Below are 17,659 nucleotides of genomic sequence, written 5' to 3' on the forward strand. Positions count from 1 at the left end.
TACACACTCTCGAACGAAACACATTGACATTAGACATCATTTTATTCGAGATTTGGTTGAGAAGGGTATAATTCGAATGGAATTTATTAGAACTGAGAACCAACTGGCTGATATTTTTACAAAACCATTGGACTTTGAGAGATTTTCCAATCTTAGGAAGTCTCTCAGCTTGTGTGCACAATGATCACTCACGGATGTTGTCCACGGTGTTACAACACCGGTGGACAACACTCAGCATGCATGTGAATTTTATTTTTAGGATGCTAGACATATTACATTCATCCTGTTTTGTGTGAAGACTGTACAGGTGAATGATACTAAATGGTAGGCTCTCAGTTATGAATCAACCTTTCTGTCAAACTTCCCTGAAGTCTGGAGTGTGCTCAAACTTAGTTATAAAACTGTGAAGATGTTCATGTACTACATGATCTTGTCCCATGCAGATAATGACTTCGAAATTTTTTTTTACAATAAGGTGAAAAACAGAAAAGAGAAAAAAAAAAAATTGTTTAGAAGAAAATGGAAAAAGCTACCTAGAGGAGTCCTATGAAGACCGTTCTTCTAGAGTGAGAGCTACCACTTCTAAGTCAAAATACAGATGGAAAAAGCTACCTAGAGGAGTCCCATGAAGAGCGTTCTTCTAGAGTGGGAGCTACCATGTCTGAATAAAAATGTTCAAGAAAGGTTGAGTCCAACTTGTGAGTGTTGCCAAGAGGTGTTGCCAACACCTGTGTACAGACTGATCACAGTTTGATCACATGTGTGTGCATTTCATTTTCGATCATATTTTAGGCATAATTTTAGGTCATTCATTCTGCTGTTTTGTGAATTAATCATGTCCAGCGGGGTACCTGTTTTTTTTTCATGACATTCGAAAAACACCCTAACCAACTTAATCTTGAATATTCTTGATTTCTAACTGATTGTGGGGTTAATTTGATGTGGCGTTTTGTTCTGACTGGTTTCTTGAAATAATGATTACACCGGTTCAGAAAAAGTTACCGTTGGGTGAGCGAAAACCTGATTCGGAAAGGGCTGTAGTCGCGGCTTAACAAAATATTACCATTGGAGGGTAATGCTTAAATTTTTACGGGGTTATAGAGACTAGCTTTACTGTGTACTCTTTCCCTCACATTCTCAATATTTCGCATACCCTTGCTGTTCATTTGTTTTTCGCGCAAATCATTTGTGAAAATTTCTGTGCAGTTCGAAATCTCTCTACCACTTTGTCTCGTGATTTTGCTGATGGCTGGTTTTGATCCTCAAGATATAAGGAGTGAAATGGCTGCTAGTATGGGTGGTGAGTCGCCGAACACAACACCCTCCACCGAAGTTCATGTCGAGGGAAAGGAAATTGTGGCTCTATCAGACGAACCAATGCCACTGGAAACTATCATCCCTGGGGAACCTGGGAATGAGATTTGTGTTGAGAATCCGCCAGATTTCGAAGCCCTCAACAGAGCATTTCCCCCTACCCCCATGCGCAGAAAGTCAAAGAGACAAGCAGGGTTCGACCCTGACTTTGTTCCAACCAAGAAACCACGGGCATCTACAACTTCTAATCTTCTGGACACCGATTTCTCATCGGGGGACGACTCCGATGATGCTGATTTTGAGTTGGTGGCTCGTCCCAGACCAACTGCTGCAGCAAAGGTATCAAGTTCCACCTCTGATACTGGAAAACAAACCCACACTCAAAATCCCCGAAGTCCTGCTGGTGAAGGAACTTCCGAGAAGGCTGAAGAAGATGAACAATCTTTGGCGCAATTTCTTGCTCACCTTAAGGAAGAAAAGGCTGCCCAGAAACGAATTTCCAAGGAGGATGAGCCTGACTCAGAAATGCTGAAGGAATTTGAACAAAATCAACCTGAAGCTCCTGAAGATTCCTCTTCAACATCTGTATCGGATTTTGAATCTGAAGAACAGAATGATGAGGGTTCTGAAGATATTAGTTCTGAGGGGAATGAATCTTTCGAAGAAGAAGCTGCCCCTGATGTTGCCGGTGTTGAGGACGATGTTGACAACACCGAGGACCACACTGACTCTGCTAACTACGACTTGAGTAAGTCATTCTCTCCCAAATTTTATTCTGAAGATGCCATGGCGTTATGGCCGCTGTTTGTTCAGAGAGAGATGATAGAAGAGAAAAATATTGATGTTAGTGCTTATGGGAGATACAACCTGATTGAGTTTCTCAAGAACCGAAGGTTGCTGTCAACTGTCACTACAGCTGTGCCCTACTGCCGTCGTGTAGTGCTGGAATTTTATTGCAATCTCTTGAAGAGTGTTGGAGATGAGGACTCTGTGAAGTTTGGAAGGGTGTTTGTACGTGATCGTATTTACAATTTCTCTCCGTCAGTGATCAATGCCTTCTATGACACTCCTGATGTTGAGGAAGCTGACGAGGATCTTGACATCCATGCTGTAACCTCCGTGCTGACTGGAGGTGTGATCACCGTGTTTCCTGACTATCCTAAGAAGCTGAGTGCTGCTAATCTCACTTCTTTCTACTCTGTTCTCCATAAGACTTCCATATGGAATTGGACGCCGTCGACAAATTCCACCGCTGTGACCAGAACACAAGCTCTGGTCCTCTTTGATATCGGCACTGGAAGGGCCCTTAATTTTGGGAAGCTGTTCTTCACAACAGCATTGCAATATGCTGAGGGGGACTTCAAGAAGACTAAACTGCCATATCCCTCACTGATCTATGGCATTCTGGAGTCTCAAGGATTCATTCCGGATATAGATGAAGATTACTGCCCTGTTAGAGACTCCATGAAGATCTCTCCTGCATACTTTAAGGGCCACCGAAAGATTGATCTGCCCTGGCAAAGTTCGAGTGTTGCTTCGGATGTTGGCCACACTGAAGACACAACATCTGAGCCCCAGCCTGACACTGCCGATACATCTGAGCCTCTAACTGCGAGTCTACCTCCTACACCGCCTCCTGGTTATGTTACATTATCTGTCTCCTATATTCGCGCTCAAATTGACTATGGTCGACAACAGATTGCTCATGCCAAGCAGACCATTGATTATTACGAAAATCAAGTGGCAGATTATGAGCTTCTACTTGCTGCCAGCTACCATTCTGGACAAAAAGGGGGAGTAGATGATACAGCTGGAACCAGTGGAGCCCAAATGGATGAAGATGCTGATGACAGTCATGATGAATAATGATATTTTATTTTGCGTTATTTTCTCGCTTGATGTTTTTAGTACTTCAGTTGTTCTTTTATTCTCTCTGATATGTGTCACTCCTGATTAATGAACAATTTCGGTGTTATGACTTGAATGTTGCAACAGCTAACATACAACACTGGCTAATTGTTCAGGGGGAGTCACTGAGTTATCCATTCAGGGGGAGTTCAGCCTAATTACTCACTTGTGGGTTGTTTTGTCCAGAAAGGCAAAAAGGGGGAGATTGAAAGGAATTTTTATTCCTTGAAATACTTTCCATGATTATTGTTGATATTTTGCCTTTCTAGTTTTTGATATGATATTATAATGATATGATCTCACAATATCTTTAAGATATTATCCTTATTTTTAAAGAGTTTGTTTCCTAATGAAATTGCTCTTTTGTCTAGGTTAAATATGACTCTAAGCAACAAAACGTGTGCGGCGTGAGAGAGAGGATTATTAGAGAGCCAAAGGGGTTCGAGAAGAGTTCGGAGATCAAAGCTAGCTCGTACTGTTGTTGCCGAGAAGTGCTTACATCCTATGACGCCAACACCTAATCATTATGTTGATTAGTGTGTTGTTCTTTTGAAGACCTTTTCTTTCTCGGTTAATGCATCCATTGTATACCGGTTATATGCTTTGTCAGAAGTTTTGGATGCAATTTGTTACTCACCTTTACAAGGGAGTTGTTTACTTCTTTCACTAGTATTGATTTTTGTAAACTTACAAGTTTTTTAGTGAATTATTTTGCCCTGAGGCATCGCACAAGTATTTTATACTTGTGCATAATTTATATCTCGTCTCTCCTATTATTATCGTTATTCCAACTACGTTTAGGTGTGTTAAACTTATAACTTCCGCTGTATGTTGTCGTGAGTGTTACAACACCTACGCACAACACCTATATTCTGAAACACACAACTCTCAACTCACACATACACTGTGGAAACAGAACTTTCACAATATTTGTATGACCCTCGATGATTCATGAATACAACTATTTGTGGGTTTTCACCTCATGTGAATCAAAACGACATTTGTTTCTTATATAGGATTACCTTTGTTTTTCCATTATGTGTATCAATTCTTTCATAACAAGAAAATCAAACTTCAATTCTGATAGCACCTATAGAATCATGGTAAGATCAATTAGTAGCATTGTTCCATGACTCCCTAGGTATCACTAATAGTTTATGCAAGAACCATTAGATTATGATTAGTATACAATAAGATCTCGTCAACTCATATATACCGATAAAATCTGCAATCATTGGTATATCTAGAGTTGTATATAATTTCGATAACAAATTTGATGCATCTTTGAGTAATCATAGTGACATCGTGTGTGCAACTAGAGAAATGCTTTTTCCTAAAGCACAACTCATACTCTAACTAAAGATTCCTTATACTATTATCTTATCAGATCACATATGTTACTTATACCCATAAGTGAGCGGTCAACCTCCAACTAAAATGCATTGAATCCTACACACGTCGAAACTATACTCAATCTCACCACCTAAAACGTAGAGTCTTCATGTTGTCTCAGGTCAAATGACTAATAATATACAACTATAATCACAAACTAATCCACTCGATAAGTGATAAACACTTGAAAAGTCTAAGGGAGAGTGTAATGACTCAATTTAATTATATGTTATTTGACAGTAATTAAAATTACTTATTTTAAATTGAGGAATTTAAAATAATTAAACCAAATAATTTAATTGTATGTCTAAATATGTATTAGAAAATATCGATTTATATACGATATTAAAATGCATATTTGAATTTTATAGCACACATGAGTTGAAATAAAGAAACCAGGTCACTTTTTTAACCGATATATCATCGAAAACTCAAAGTAAACACATATTTTGAAAGCCAAGGACGAGAACTACATTTTGGTACTGATATTGAAGGGTTTCTTGAAACCCTCCGACGAACCGCCACCAATTTCATAGCTGAAATCACGACCCTCTGCCGCTCAAAACTCGAAATTGATTGAGGGGTTTTCTTCCCTATGTTGTGATACCAAAATTCTGCAGAAAGCTCGCGATTCGATCGACCTTGTTTTCTGTGCGATTCCGATTGTCTAGATCTCCTTCGGCGATTTCGTCGCGTGTTGCCAATGAGCCTAGTATTTAGTTTCAATTTTCAGGCTTGGTTTGGTGAGTTCGAAGGCTACCCGAGGGTAGAAATTTAGTCTTTCGATTTATTCGATTTGGTCTAAATATCACATTAATATTGATTAATTATTGGGTTATTGTTGTAGATTCCAGAAATGTGCGAATTGGATGTATAATTTGGCTAACCTAGAATTTATCATTGAACTAATAATGTGATAATTTAATAACATTATGAGAATTATTAGAATTTATCGGAATAATTCAAGTTAATAAATTAATGGAATTAGAATATTGTGAATTTTTTTTGATAAAATTCAAAGTTTGAGAAATTTGGAAAGCTGGTCGCTTGAATATTAGTTTAATACCATTTAAAGTTTAAATAATATTTTTCTACAAATTAAAATAGAAATTATTGATTTTAGGCAATTTAATCAAATATTTGAATTTTAGAAATTTAAAGTTCCTAAATAGATGAAATTTAACTTTTAGTTAATCTTTAGAAATTGTTCCGTCAAATCAAAGCTAATCGTTAGAAATTGTTCTTTCTGGTGAATTGAGGGTTTTAAATAAGACATAATTCGTAGTGTTGGATTGACATTAAGAGTTTCGACTTAAACAGTGTGATAAATCTTAGTTGGAGTGGGTTTGTAAAAAGATTGTCCAATCAAAGTGTCAAGCCCCGAGCCCGGGCTCGCGGCTGCGAGACTGCACAATGGGTCCTATAACAACTATTTCATATTCGTTATCGCTTTACGAAAATGATTAACCCAAGTAGCTATAGAAGTCCATTGTAAATCATTATAAACTTATTTTAAATCTTTTATTTTTAAGATGTGGGACAAAGTATCAAACAAAGTCTTTTATTGAATTCCTTTTTAAGTGTAAGAAATGGTGACATGTGAATATTTAAGTCTTCGAACATTCATAAAAATCTCCGCGTTCTTTATTTTACTTTACACTTAATTTATGTTCATTTTTTAGTTAAAATTAGATATATGTACTTTATCACTCTGGATGAATCATTTTTCCATACTCAAAATTATTTTTAGGAGGTCCAATTAAACATAACCGTTGAAGAAAATGTTCAACAACTAACAACTGTTAAAGCCAACTTAAGTTTTTCATTTTTTTTTAAAGTTCATTCACCTCACTCTAAACTTTTTCTATTCTAACAAAATCACACTTTTTTGTCGTCACAAAAACTAAATAATAATTTACATAGGCTAAATCGTCCCGACATCCTACTCAATATATATTAATATATGGCTTTCTATGGAATTAGCGTAACCAAGCTCGTGCATAAAAATAAACGGCCAACTTCAAGATATTTCCAACAGAAAATATCGTCAAATCTATTTTCTCGTCTTGTCACTGTGGTAATTAAGAGAACATCATCATCTGCAATATATTCCTAATGTTTAATTAAAAGAATTAGAATATTTTTGTGAATCCTACTTATTAATTGGTTATTTTTAGATCCCTGTTGTCATGGGTTTTGGTGTGCCTGATATACTATAATGGATGTGGAAAGTAATATTATAATGCACTGAACCTGGTCGCCAATAAATGTAGTTATAGTAAATGATTTGTTTGGAGAAAAATGAGTTATAGTTGGTGAATCTATTGCCAAAGAAAGGCGTATATTGTTTATCGTATATTTAAGTCAATAATTTTTTGAATTGAGGTAGTTTGCTTTACTTGTTTTATCACGTTTGTTTTTTGTCATTGAAATTTTCATTTGCTAAATTATTGTTAATTTTCCGTTCTTTCATTTTGTAAAATAGTATATCAATATAACCATTTTTGTTTTTTCATTTTTGTAAATGGTTGCTCAATAATAGATCATTTTGGTAAATTTTTGTTCTGTCATATTTTAATTTAAATTTCTAATACCAGAACAATTTTTTTACTGTGTTGGGTGCAGCAATGAAGCATGGTTCGAATACTGAAAGAGTTACGAGACATTATGAATTGATTAGTCGTTGTTCTCCTTCCTTTTTTCAGAGCACGGTTCAAAAATTGAAACCAAAATTTGGTTTGAGGGAAATGTTGGGTTTGAAGAAAACTCCTTTTTTTCACTTGTTTGAAATGCCTAAATTTCATGTTAGTTTTGCTAGGGTTAGTCAATTCTCCGTAGATATGACCTGATTTCAGATGCTTTTGTTTTTGGTGATAAAATAGATATACCATTTATTTCAGCTGAATTTTCTGTACTTATGGGGCTGAAAGATATTGGTCAGCACATTGATTTAGATATGTCAATGGAATCTGATATTGTCAGGAGACATTTTCAAGGAAAAACAAGTATTGTCAAACGAAAAAATATTGCAGCAAAACTTGATATGTTCGATGACAAGCAAGAAGATATCGATGTTGACGATTTTGTAAAGCTATATATTATTTTTGTTTTCAATTGTATCTTATTTCCAACAAGCAATTGTACGACTCCTCGGTTCTTGTTGCCTTATGTTGACGACCTCAGCAAGATATGTAATTATGCATGTGGCAATGCAGCATATAGATTTTTAAATGAAGAAATTTTGAAACATGTACGCGATGGCGAAAGGAGAAAGAAATATTTTGATGGTAAGTTGGATTTGGTATTGAATTTCTTACTATATTTTAATCCTAACTAATATGAATTTTCATTTTAGGCATAGGTGTATGAACGGATTCCATCACTTGGGAAACCATGTGCTTTGCATATATTTCCAAGGTTTTTTCGTTGGGTTGACTCTAAAATCCCAAACGATCTCGATGCAGCTTCTGTTGCTTTTCTTTCCATAACAAAGAATAAGGTTTGAAATAATAGTATGCAATTGTATTATTTGCTATGATGGTAAATAATTTTATATAATCATAATTATTAGTGCAATTATACGTAGGTTTCTCCCCATCTACCCTTTACCTGAGGAGAGGATACTTGTTCGTAATCGTGACACTGATAACAAGGTTAGAAAAAATATAATATGACATGAATTGGTACAGAAATATTTTTTATGTTAGTTAAATTTTTATTATTTGTAATCTTTTATGAGATATGGAAAAAACTTTGTGACACCTCCTTCCACAACCCCAAAAAAGAATAAAAGGAAACTAGTCCGTCATAGAGTTGCGGATAAGCCTATTGAGCTGGTAAATCTGAAAAACATTTCATGTACTATATATATATATATATATATATATATATATATATATATATATATATATATATATATATATATATATATATATTATTTCTATATAATATTTGATACTGTAAAAATTTTGCTATTACAGGAAAATTCAGAATTAGTTGTAATGCAAATTGCACAAGCTGCAGTAAAGGAGGCAAATCAAATGGATGATGAGTTGTTGGAATATGTTGGGCGGTCATCAATTTCTGATAGCGATAGGAATATTGTGGATACATTTTTGAAAAGATCTGATATGAGGTAATTCTTTTATATGTGATCTTGTTTTTATGTTTTGTCAATTTCTGGAGTAGTTTCTTTGATTTTAGAGATATAATACACTTTTTTAGGGAGGAAGTTTGGAGAAGTATGAAGTTACAAGTTTCCAGGCAAGCGCTGTGTGACTTGTTGTATGACAAGGAGTTGATGGATGACGTGATAAATGCACACCTAAATATTTTGTCAAGAAATTTTGTGAGATATGGAAATCCTTCGAAAATACGGGTTTTAAATTCTGTGGTTTAGGTAATTGAATTTAATTCAGCAATCTATCCTGCATAATTAATTTAATAAAATTTTATGTTATAGGCCGAATTTCAAAAAAAAAGTTCATGAGACGAAAAAGGAAAAGAATTTGATGTTTGCCGACATTCCAAGATTTATAGATTCATTAAGCCGAAGTAGCCATAGTATTCTCGGAGAGCTGAATGCTAATGTTTTCAATGAAAGCCGATATATTTTGATGCCTTTGAACACAAACCTTCATTGGTTTTTGCTGGTTTTGGACACCGTGACTAGTAAATTCATGCACATGAACTCATTATGGTCACCCCAAACAAAAGGGTTTGTCAAGATATTTGGACACCGTGACTAGTATCTAACATTCATGCTACAAAAATTACCCGAAGACATATATGATTATCCAAAATATATAATCTTCAGCTTAATGAATACCGACAAAAATAGCCCCATCTAGCTGTTACATTGCTTCCTTGCATGTCCTGCGATTATGCCCTGGTTTGTGACACCGTGCACACTTTGTAACATATTTCTTTACTTGAGAAGGGAATCTTTGTGTCCTTCTACGACCTGGCTGTGATCGGACATCTGGCGGTATAATAATTATATCTCCATTAGAACATGGTAAATCTGTATCTATATCAAACGTAGGGATTGGATTGATAACTGTCGCATTAGCTTTCCGATAATTTTCAACTCTATAGCAAGAGTCACAAAAGTCATATATTGACAACCCCTTTGATTCAATCGCAGCAGAAGCATGTTTACAAGGGATCCCATTAAGATTCCACGTTCTACATGTGAAACTCCATTTTTACAAATCCACCGCACATCTTTTATCACCATCAAGAACCTCAAAAATCCATGAACTAGACCTATCAACCTTCAAATTCCGAGATTTAGTGTAGTTCCGCAACAAATTATTTTCTGGCTTAGGACAGAGATTTGCAGCCATTACTAGAGATGACTCTCGTCGATTATTCATCATGTTCATAATTTGTACCCGTATGCTATCGACCATGGCTACAATCGGAAAAAACCTTGCATGTTTAATCCAACTATTCCAACATTCTGCTTGATTGTTGTTGATAATGCCCCATCTTTTTCCAGAAAATAAGCAATTTGCCCGATTTTCGGGCTCCGAACTTTTAATAAATTCTTCTGCAAGAGGCATTGACTTGATTATACTAGTATTATGACAAATAAACTCATTCTCTGTTTCCGCATATGCTGCTTTCTGGAATACAGATTCCCAATGTTTTTTTGTTGTGCAGTGGATACTTCTTCAAAATCTAAAATTTAAATAACACCACATTAAAAATCTCATATACAAAGAGATATTATTTGAAAGCAAATAAAATGTGATGGAACATACCTGCCTACGAAAATTATCCACCAAGTGTCGCAGGCAATATGAATTCTTGTAAATTTACCGGTGATTGCCTTAACAAGACCACTATGCCTATCAGAAAAGAATGTGAAATGTGAGAAAGCTATACAATTTTGCATTTCCAAGACACACCTCAATTTTAAACAGAACCATTCCAGTTAGCATCGTTCTCAACCTCCACTATAGCAAATGCTAAAGTGAATAGATCATCATTAGCATCTTTTGTCATGGCACTTAGCATGCATCCTTTGAATTTATTTTTAATATGTGTTCCATCTAAAAAAATCAAAGGTCTGCATCCCTTAACAAATCCAACAATACATTCGTGTAAAGAGATAAAAAGTCGTCGAAACTTGTTCATTTGATCAACCTTGCAATCAGCCCAACTACCAGGATTTGTTTGTTTCAAAGCATCACAATACCACCTCAATTTGTCAAAACATCCTTTCTCTGTCCCATAAATTTGATGCATTGCTATTTCCTTGCCCATCCAGGCCTTATGATACTTCAATTCAACGCCATATTCCCCTATGAATATCTCTTACAATTGCAGATGGTCGATATGATGGTTCCCCTCTCAATTTATCTTTAACAATATTAGCCACCCAAACAGAATCAGCCTTTGGATGGCCCCTAGTTCGAAGATTTGCCTCTCCACATACGTGCTGAAGACAACATTTTCTAATTCCAATCGTTTCATCTGCCTTATATTTGGATGCATATATTCTCCATGAACAACCTTTGACATTACAAACAACTATAATTTTTTTACTATCATTTTTCTTATACACAAACGATCTCCTAGTAGCAATAACATAGTTTTTAACAACCTTTCGAACTCATCAGGATTTTTAAAAATTTGTCCTTCTCCATGAATCAAATGACTCAAAGCATCAATGGAGTTACTTTGTAGAACAATTTCAAATTGAGAAGCACTCGAAGAACCAACATCTGTATCAACATCATTCCTTAAAGAAAATCAACAATAAAATAAATCGATAAATAAAATTCAAGTTTCAAAAGTGAATGATGTATTAAATGCTTCGCTCGAAATACCAACATCCGTATCTTAGATAAAAATGAACTTATTAACTGTATGAATAAATTAAACGAAAAAAAATTCAATCATTTATTTCTAATGTCATGTGTGACACAACTACAAATAAAAAATATAGGAATTACCTGAGGTTATTCATGTCAATTGGAATAATTTCATCTTTTCGGATTGCTATCATGTCAATGATGTTCATTTTCATGTAAGCAAACAATGTGATCATATTACCGACATCCTCATCTTCATTCAATGTCACATATAACTTTCGGTGAGGTGCAAGGTATTGTATGATGGTTGAAGAAGGATTGATTTGATCACATTTGTTGGCAAGATGAAAATACATCTGCATTAGGCTCATATTTTTCCTCGATTGTAAAGATAAACAATCGCCTATTGTACAAACAACTTCTTAGCAGAATCACATCTCACCTTCAATATTGACTCAAATATCTTCACAGAAAAAATTGAGTGTTATTGTTCCAATATAATGAAGATAAATATAAGGACTTCCAAGCAGCTTGTTGTCAGTATTCACATAAAAAAAATGTGCGTCATTGGTTTCATTGTTCACTTTTCCTCATAAACAAATCTTCAAAGCTAAAAAAACATCAACAAACACAACCAACACACATAATATATAAACACAAAATTTACCTTTCGTCCAATATCTGTGCTCAATATGAAACCTGGAAAATTCTCAACAAACACAACCAATGCACACTATTTATATTTGAACTAAGCTCAACTACTTTCTAGTTTCAAAATTTTCTCAACATTGTTTTTTTAGCAAATTGGGGATACATACAAAACATAACACTTGTTTACTGTATGTTGTACAACGACCTACAAGAAATACTTTACTTGATTGTTCTGGTTCGGGAATTTGAACAAACCCCATAACAAATACACATTAATTATGTCTTCTCTTTTCCTCTACGATGTTGCCTTACTGGTTGGTTATGATGATAATAAGATTTGGGTGTTTCAAATGGATATGGGGATATCTTTGTTTGATCTTGTGCAATCTAATATTCTAACAATCAGATGCATATATTCACACAAAAAAAAATTTCACGCTCAGGAATTTCAACAAACACAACAAATACACATAAATTTTGTTGACAAAGATGAATTACCATCTCCATTATACAATTTTCATTGAAAATAAAATCTCTTCAACAAAGTTGCACGTAATTTCTTACAAGATGGAAGGAGAAGGTCAGGATTCTGCTAAAACTTCGATTCAGCTGATATGCATTTTGTTTATTGCACACGTGGCTGTATCATGTATGTGGAGAGAAGAGGAGAAAAGTCTAAGATACAATGCGATGGCAAGATCTCACATTTTTGTTTTCTGTAAAGAGCGACAGTCTTTTTTTCTGAATGAGAAGAGATTTTGGGTTTAGATTTTTTTCCTTTTAAAATAAAAAAAAATATTAACTAAGAGAGGTGAAAGTACTTTATTATCTCACTAGGAAGTGCAGAGTTAAAAAATATAGAGTAGGGACTGAACTTAAAAAGAGTTTGAACTTTAGGTACTTATCCTCAATTTCCCGTTTTTTGAAAACTAAATAATATCATAACGATATTGCAAAACCTTGAAATTAATTAAACGATATTTGATCATAATTAAGAATAATTATTAAGATGATGAATTAAAATACTAATTAAGTCAAATAAGTAGAAAACATGTTTTAAAATATATTAAAAAATATCGAAAGTATACATGTTATTAAAATAGCACAAGTATTTAAAAGATGGTCACATTTTCTCCAAATATAAGTCAATTTACACACACTACACTACGAAACCCACACGAACACACACTACACCACAAAACACATACTTGGAAGACGAACCCCTAATTGAAACCTAAGCCCCAATTCGATTTTAACCTCGTCTCCACTAAATTGTAGCCAGCGCCGAGCGTCCTACCTCCGGAAAGAGCTTTACTTACCTCTATTGAGGCTACACATATTCTGTAGCCTTCGATTTTTGTTAATCCTAACAAACAGCTATCTTGAGGTTACACATTCTGTAGCCTTCAATTTTGGTTGAATCCGCTGTTTCTACCCGCGAATTCCGTCCTTCTTGCTGTTTATTAGCTGGTTTCCGGACATGGGTATGTAATATTCGATCTGGGGAAGAGTTCCGAGCAAGCCCGACCAGTTTTAGCCGCGTACCGTCACTCCTCCGCCGTCCCCTGCGCGATTTGTGCGCAATGCCGCTTTGGTTCCGACCTTAGCTTCGATTTTGAGGATTTTTAAGCTCGGTTTCCAGCCCCTTTTCTCTATTTTACAGGCTGCCTTCGAGTGAGAAATTTTCCCCTTCGACTTTACTGAATATAACTTGTGACCCTGCACTTATTTTGATTCAGTGGTTAAACTGTGTTTCACATACTTCTATGACTAATGGAGATTTTTTTACCTCTCTCTCGTCTTGTTTTTTTGTTCTTGAAAGCTCTTGAATTAGTGCATTTTGTAGTGCATTTATGGTATTGACATCTGCCTTATGATTGCCTATGTTTAAAAATCTTTTCGGCAGATTAATCAATTAGTATGGATGACTTAGACAATGAATTAGATGAGCTGGAATTAGTTGCAGCAGCTGCAGGTTATCACTACTATAATGGTATTACAAGGCAGCCTGCTCGTGTCATGTCGCCAAAAGGATCTGGTTTCATGACCGAGGCGCTCAATGGTCATGATGATTTATTTCGAGAAATGTTCAGGATGGACAAGCATGTATTTCATAAGTTGAGTGATACTCTTCGGCACAGAGGCATGCTACGTGACACAGTAGGTGTCATGATAGAAGAGCAGTTGGCTATTTTTTTGAACGTTGTTGGCCACAATGAACGTAATAGAGTAATACAAGAACGGTTCCAGCATTCAGGGGAAACAATAAGTAGGCATTTCAATAATGTATTAAAGGCAATTAAGTCACTGTCGCGGGAGTTTCTTCGGCCACCACCTCTCACAACCCCATCGGAGATCCACAAAAGCAATAGATTCTACCCATACTTTGAGGTAAATAGCTGAATGTCCGTACTTTTCATGCTGTCAGTTTTGGAATATTACTTCAATAATGCCATGTCTTACTCTTGTTTCTGTAAACTTGTTCGTACTTCAGTTTTTATAGCAATGCATTGAAACTCATCCAATATTTGTCAATATTTTCATGCATAAGCGAATATATTGTGAGGGCTTTCTAAAATTACATATAAAAATGGAAAGTCTAGTTCGAAATATTTTCTAATAAAAAATAATAAAGTAAATTGTAATAAAAATGAAAACTCTAGTTTGAAAATATTTTCGAATCAAAATTAATAAAGTAATAATGCATTAAGTAAAGATATGCAGCATTTTGTTCTTTTATCTATAAAAATTTGGCAGTTTATCTTGCCTAACTAAATATTTTTTATATATATGCAGTTTTGGAAACATCATTTTCTGTCTTCTTTCAACTTCAGTCGTATTTGTTTTCTACATAGGTAACTAAATGCATCCATCAGTAACACTTAAGAACTACATCCGTTTGTTTATTCAAAAGATTTTTTTCCATTATAGAAGTATCTTGAATAATATTGTTAACACCTTTTAATACAAGTCTATAAACTATTTTTACATTACTGTAGACTTGCAATAATATTTTACCATAAATGTTTAGTTATACATAAAATGATTGTTTTTACTTATATTTAACACATTATGGGCCAAAAAAAGTTTTTAATAGTTGAGTTTTCTTATTATTTTTATGTATGCGATTTTTATTTGGTGCGGTGGTGTTTTTTCTAGTGTACGAAAAATATTTAAAAATTAAATACAAACTTTCACCAGTTGTATGTTTGACTAAGTTATGCAATTGATGTACCATACAAATCAGTAATGAAAACGCTTGTACCAATTTGAAAAATTTGAGTACTGGTTTGATCTGAATTAAAAACTGAGTATGAGAATGCACTTTTTTTTGTAATTTATTGGTGCGTGATTTATTGCATTTAGGACTGCATTGGAATCATAGACGGCTTGCATATTCCTGCACATGTTCCTGCAAAGGATCAATCTAGATTTCGCAATAGGAAAGGCGTTTTATCACAAAACGTCTTGGCAGCATGCACATTTGACCTCCAGTTCATATTTGTGTATCCTGGGTGGGAAGGCTCGGCAGCAGATTCACGTGTTTTAAGAGCTGTCCTGAATGACCCCGATCAGAACTTCCCTCAAGTTCCTGGAGGTGGATTTCGAACCGAGAGACTGTTAAACTTTTTATATGCCATGTTTCTTTCAATTTCTTTTTGGCATTGTCATAGATTTATGCTGACGCTTTAAATGGCAGGGAAATATTATCTAGTTGACCAAGGCTATGAAAATGTTGACGGATTTATAGCTCCTTATGAAGGAGTACGGTATCAACTCAATGAATATAGAGGTGCTAATCTTTTACCTCGAAATGCAAAGGAACTATTTAATCACCGTCACTCATATTTAAGCAATGCCATTCGCAAGGCTTTCAAGGTCTTGAAAGCAAGGTTTCCAATCCTCAAACTTGCTCCTCAGTATGCTTTTCACACACAGAGGGATATCGTTATCGCTGCATGTGTAATACACAATCATATTCGACAAGAGGAAAAACACGACTGGTTGTTTAATAACATTGAAGTTGAGATGACAGATGAGTCTCCTGGTCTTGATGAGCAGCATGATCTGCAATCAGCTTTTTCGGTTCACGAACAGATCACATCCACAAGAAGAGACTCTATTGCTGCAGTTATGTGGAATGATTTTATGAACAAATGGGATGAATGGTAATCCAACATATCTATGGTAGTGCAGGCTAATTAGTTTCGGTTTTTTTTTTTATCTTTTCTTAGGTTTGGTGGCACCTTTTCTTTTATATGTTCCACAACAATTTGTTTATGATGCTGATTTTACTTATTTATGAAAGCTGAAATTTTGTATACAAGAGGTTTCTGTTTATAGAAATCGTATTCAGATCAGGATGGTTCTTTCTTTTTGATTTGTTCTCAAATTGAGGGGAGAAGAATATCGTCTTTACGATTGATACAATATTACGACTCGTCTACGTGCGTAATTTCATTAATTCTCACCTCGTTCATCTTGTGAATTTCCATGGATCTTGGGTTGATGCACAAAGAGGTCTTTTTTCTTCCATATTTATGCAGTTTGTTTTATGAAAATCTTTTGTTTTTGTTCTTTCGTTGCTTTCGCAGGTACACAAACGTCTACGTCCTTGGGTTTGCGCAACAGCCTTTATTTCTTTTTATTATTATTATTATTATTAATTTTTTACGTTTTCTTTGTTTTTTCTTCTTGCCTGTATTTGTTTTCCGCAATCCAATCGTCGCATTTACTTTGTTTTTGTTCTTGTTCATCTAAGAATTAACTTTATGAATAAATGTGAGATCTATTAATTTTTCAATCAACTTTACATTTATTATTAAATATATGTCATGAGATGCACATTCGGAGAATAAAAAAACCCAGTTTATAGTACGAAGATCCAATTTTGATTATTTAGAGAACCAAAACTAAAAATATCTCTATTTGGAGGTCAATTTTGGCAATTTTCCCATCTTAATAATTAAAAGGTACTTATCCATTCAAAAACATGTGTATAGATAAAGGACTTTAATTGTTGTTAGTATTTATCCATCATAATAATTAAAAGGTATTTATACATTCGAACAAAATTTCCATGCGATCGGTTTGTATTTTAAAAAATAATTGCGGTTTTACATATAGAATTAGTTTTACGGTTTTGAGCGGTTTCAGGCGATTGCGATCGGTTTATGATTTTTTAATGAAATATATTAGAACATATATTCTAATTTATTTAATAACAACAACAACATAATGTATTCCAATGTAAAATATAGTTCAATTCGTACAAAAATAAAAATAGATAAAACAATTGTTGGGTGCAATAATTGTCATTACTTGGTAGAGCGATCGAACCGTGGTGCTAGAGCTGTTATGTGGTTTAAAAAGATTTGAGTTGCACCATTACCACTAGCTATACCTTTTGGTAAAGCGGCGAGCGCTCGGTCCTATAATTATCAAGATTCAAAATTAAGTTAATAATTTAACAACACACTGAAAACAAAAATGACATTCACACTATTTTATCATTTTTTTTTTTACTTTCAAACTTCAAATAAAATATTGTGGTAAAAGAAATAAATACT

General features: G+C 34.5%; 1 protein-coding gene and 1 long non-coding RNA gene across 2 annotated transcripts; one reads left to right on the top strand and one right to left on the bottom strand.

The window, feature by feature from the left end:
- Window positions 1–9,369: 9,369 nt before the first annotated feature.
- Window positions 9,370–13,019, bottom strand: LOC140833411 (uncharacterized). Its single transcript, XR_012118466.1, has 3 exons — window positions 11,580–13,019; window positions 10,383–11,365; window positions 9,370–10,299 (listed from the first exon to the last, which is right to left on the bottom strand). It is a non-coding gene; the product is annotated as an uncharacterized lncRNA (long non-coding RNA).
- A 411-nt stretch (window positions 13,020–13,430) lies between these two features.
- On the top strand, window positions 13,431–16,448 carry LOC140834035 (uncharacterized). The gene is made up of 4 exons (XM_073198621.1): window positions 13,431–13,763; window positions 13,996–14,480; window positions 15,456–15,687; window positions 15,790–16,448. Exons 2-4 carry the CDS (start codon window positions 14,010–14,012, stop codon window positions 16,260–16,262), a joined length of 1,176 nt encoding a protein of 391 aa, XP_073054722.1. The 5' UTR covers window positions 13,431–13,763; window positions 13,996–14,009; the 3' UTR covers window positions 16,263–16,448.
- Window positions 16,449–17,659: the final 1,211 nt, after the last annotated feature.

This window comes from Primulina eburnea, chromosome 6 (genome assembly GCF_022965805.1).
Source record: "Primulina eburnea isolate SZY01 chromosome 6, ASM2296580v1, whole genome shotgun sequence".
In the NCBI taxonomy this organism is placed as follows: Eukaryota; Viridiplantae; Streptophyta; class Magnoliopsida; order Lamiales; family Gesneriaceae; genus Primulina; species Primulina eburnea.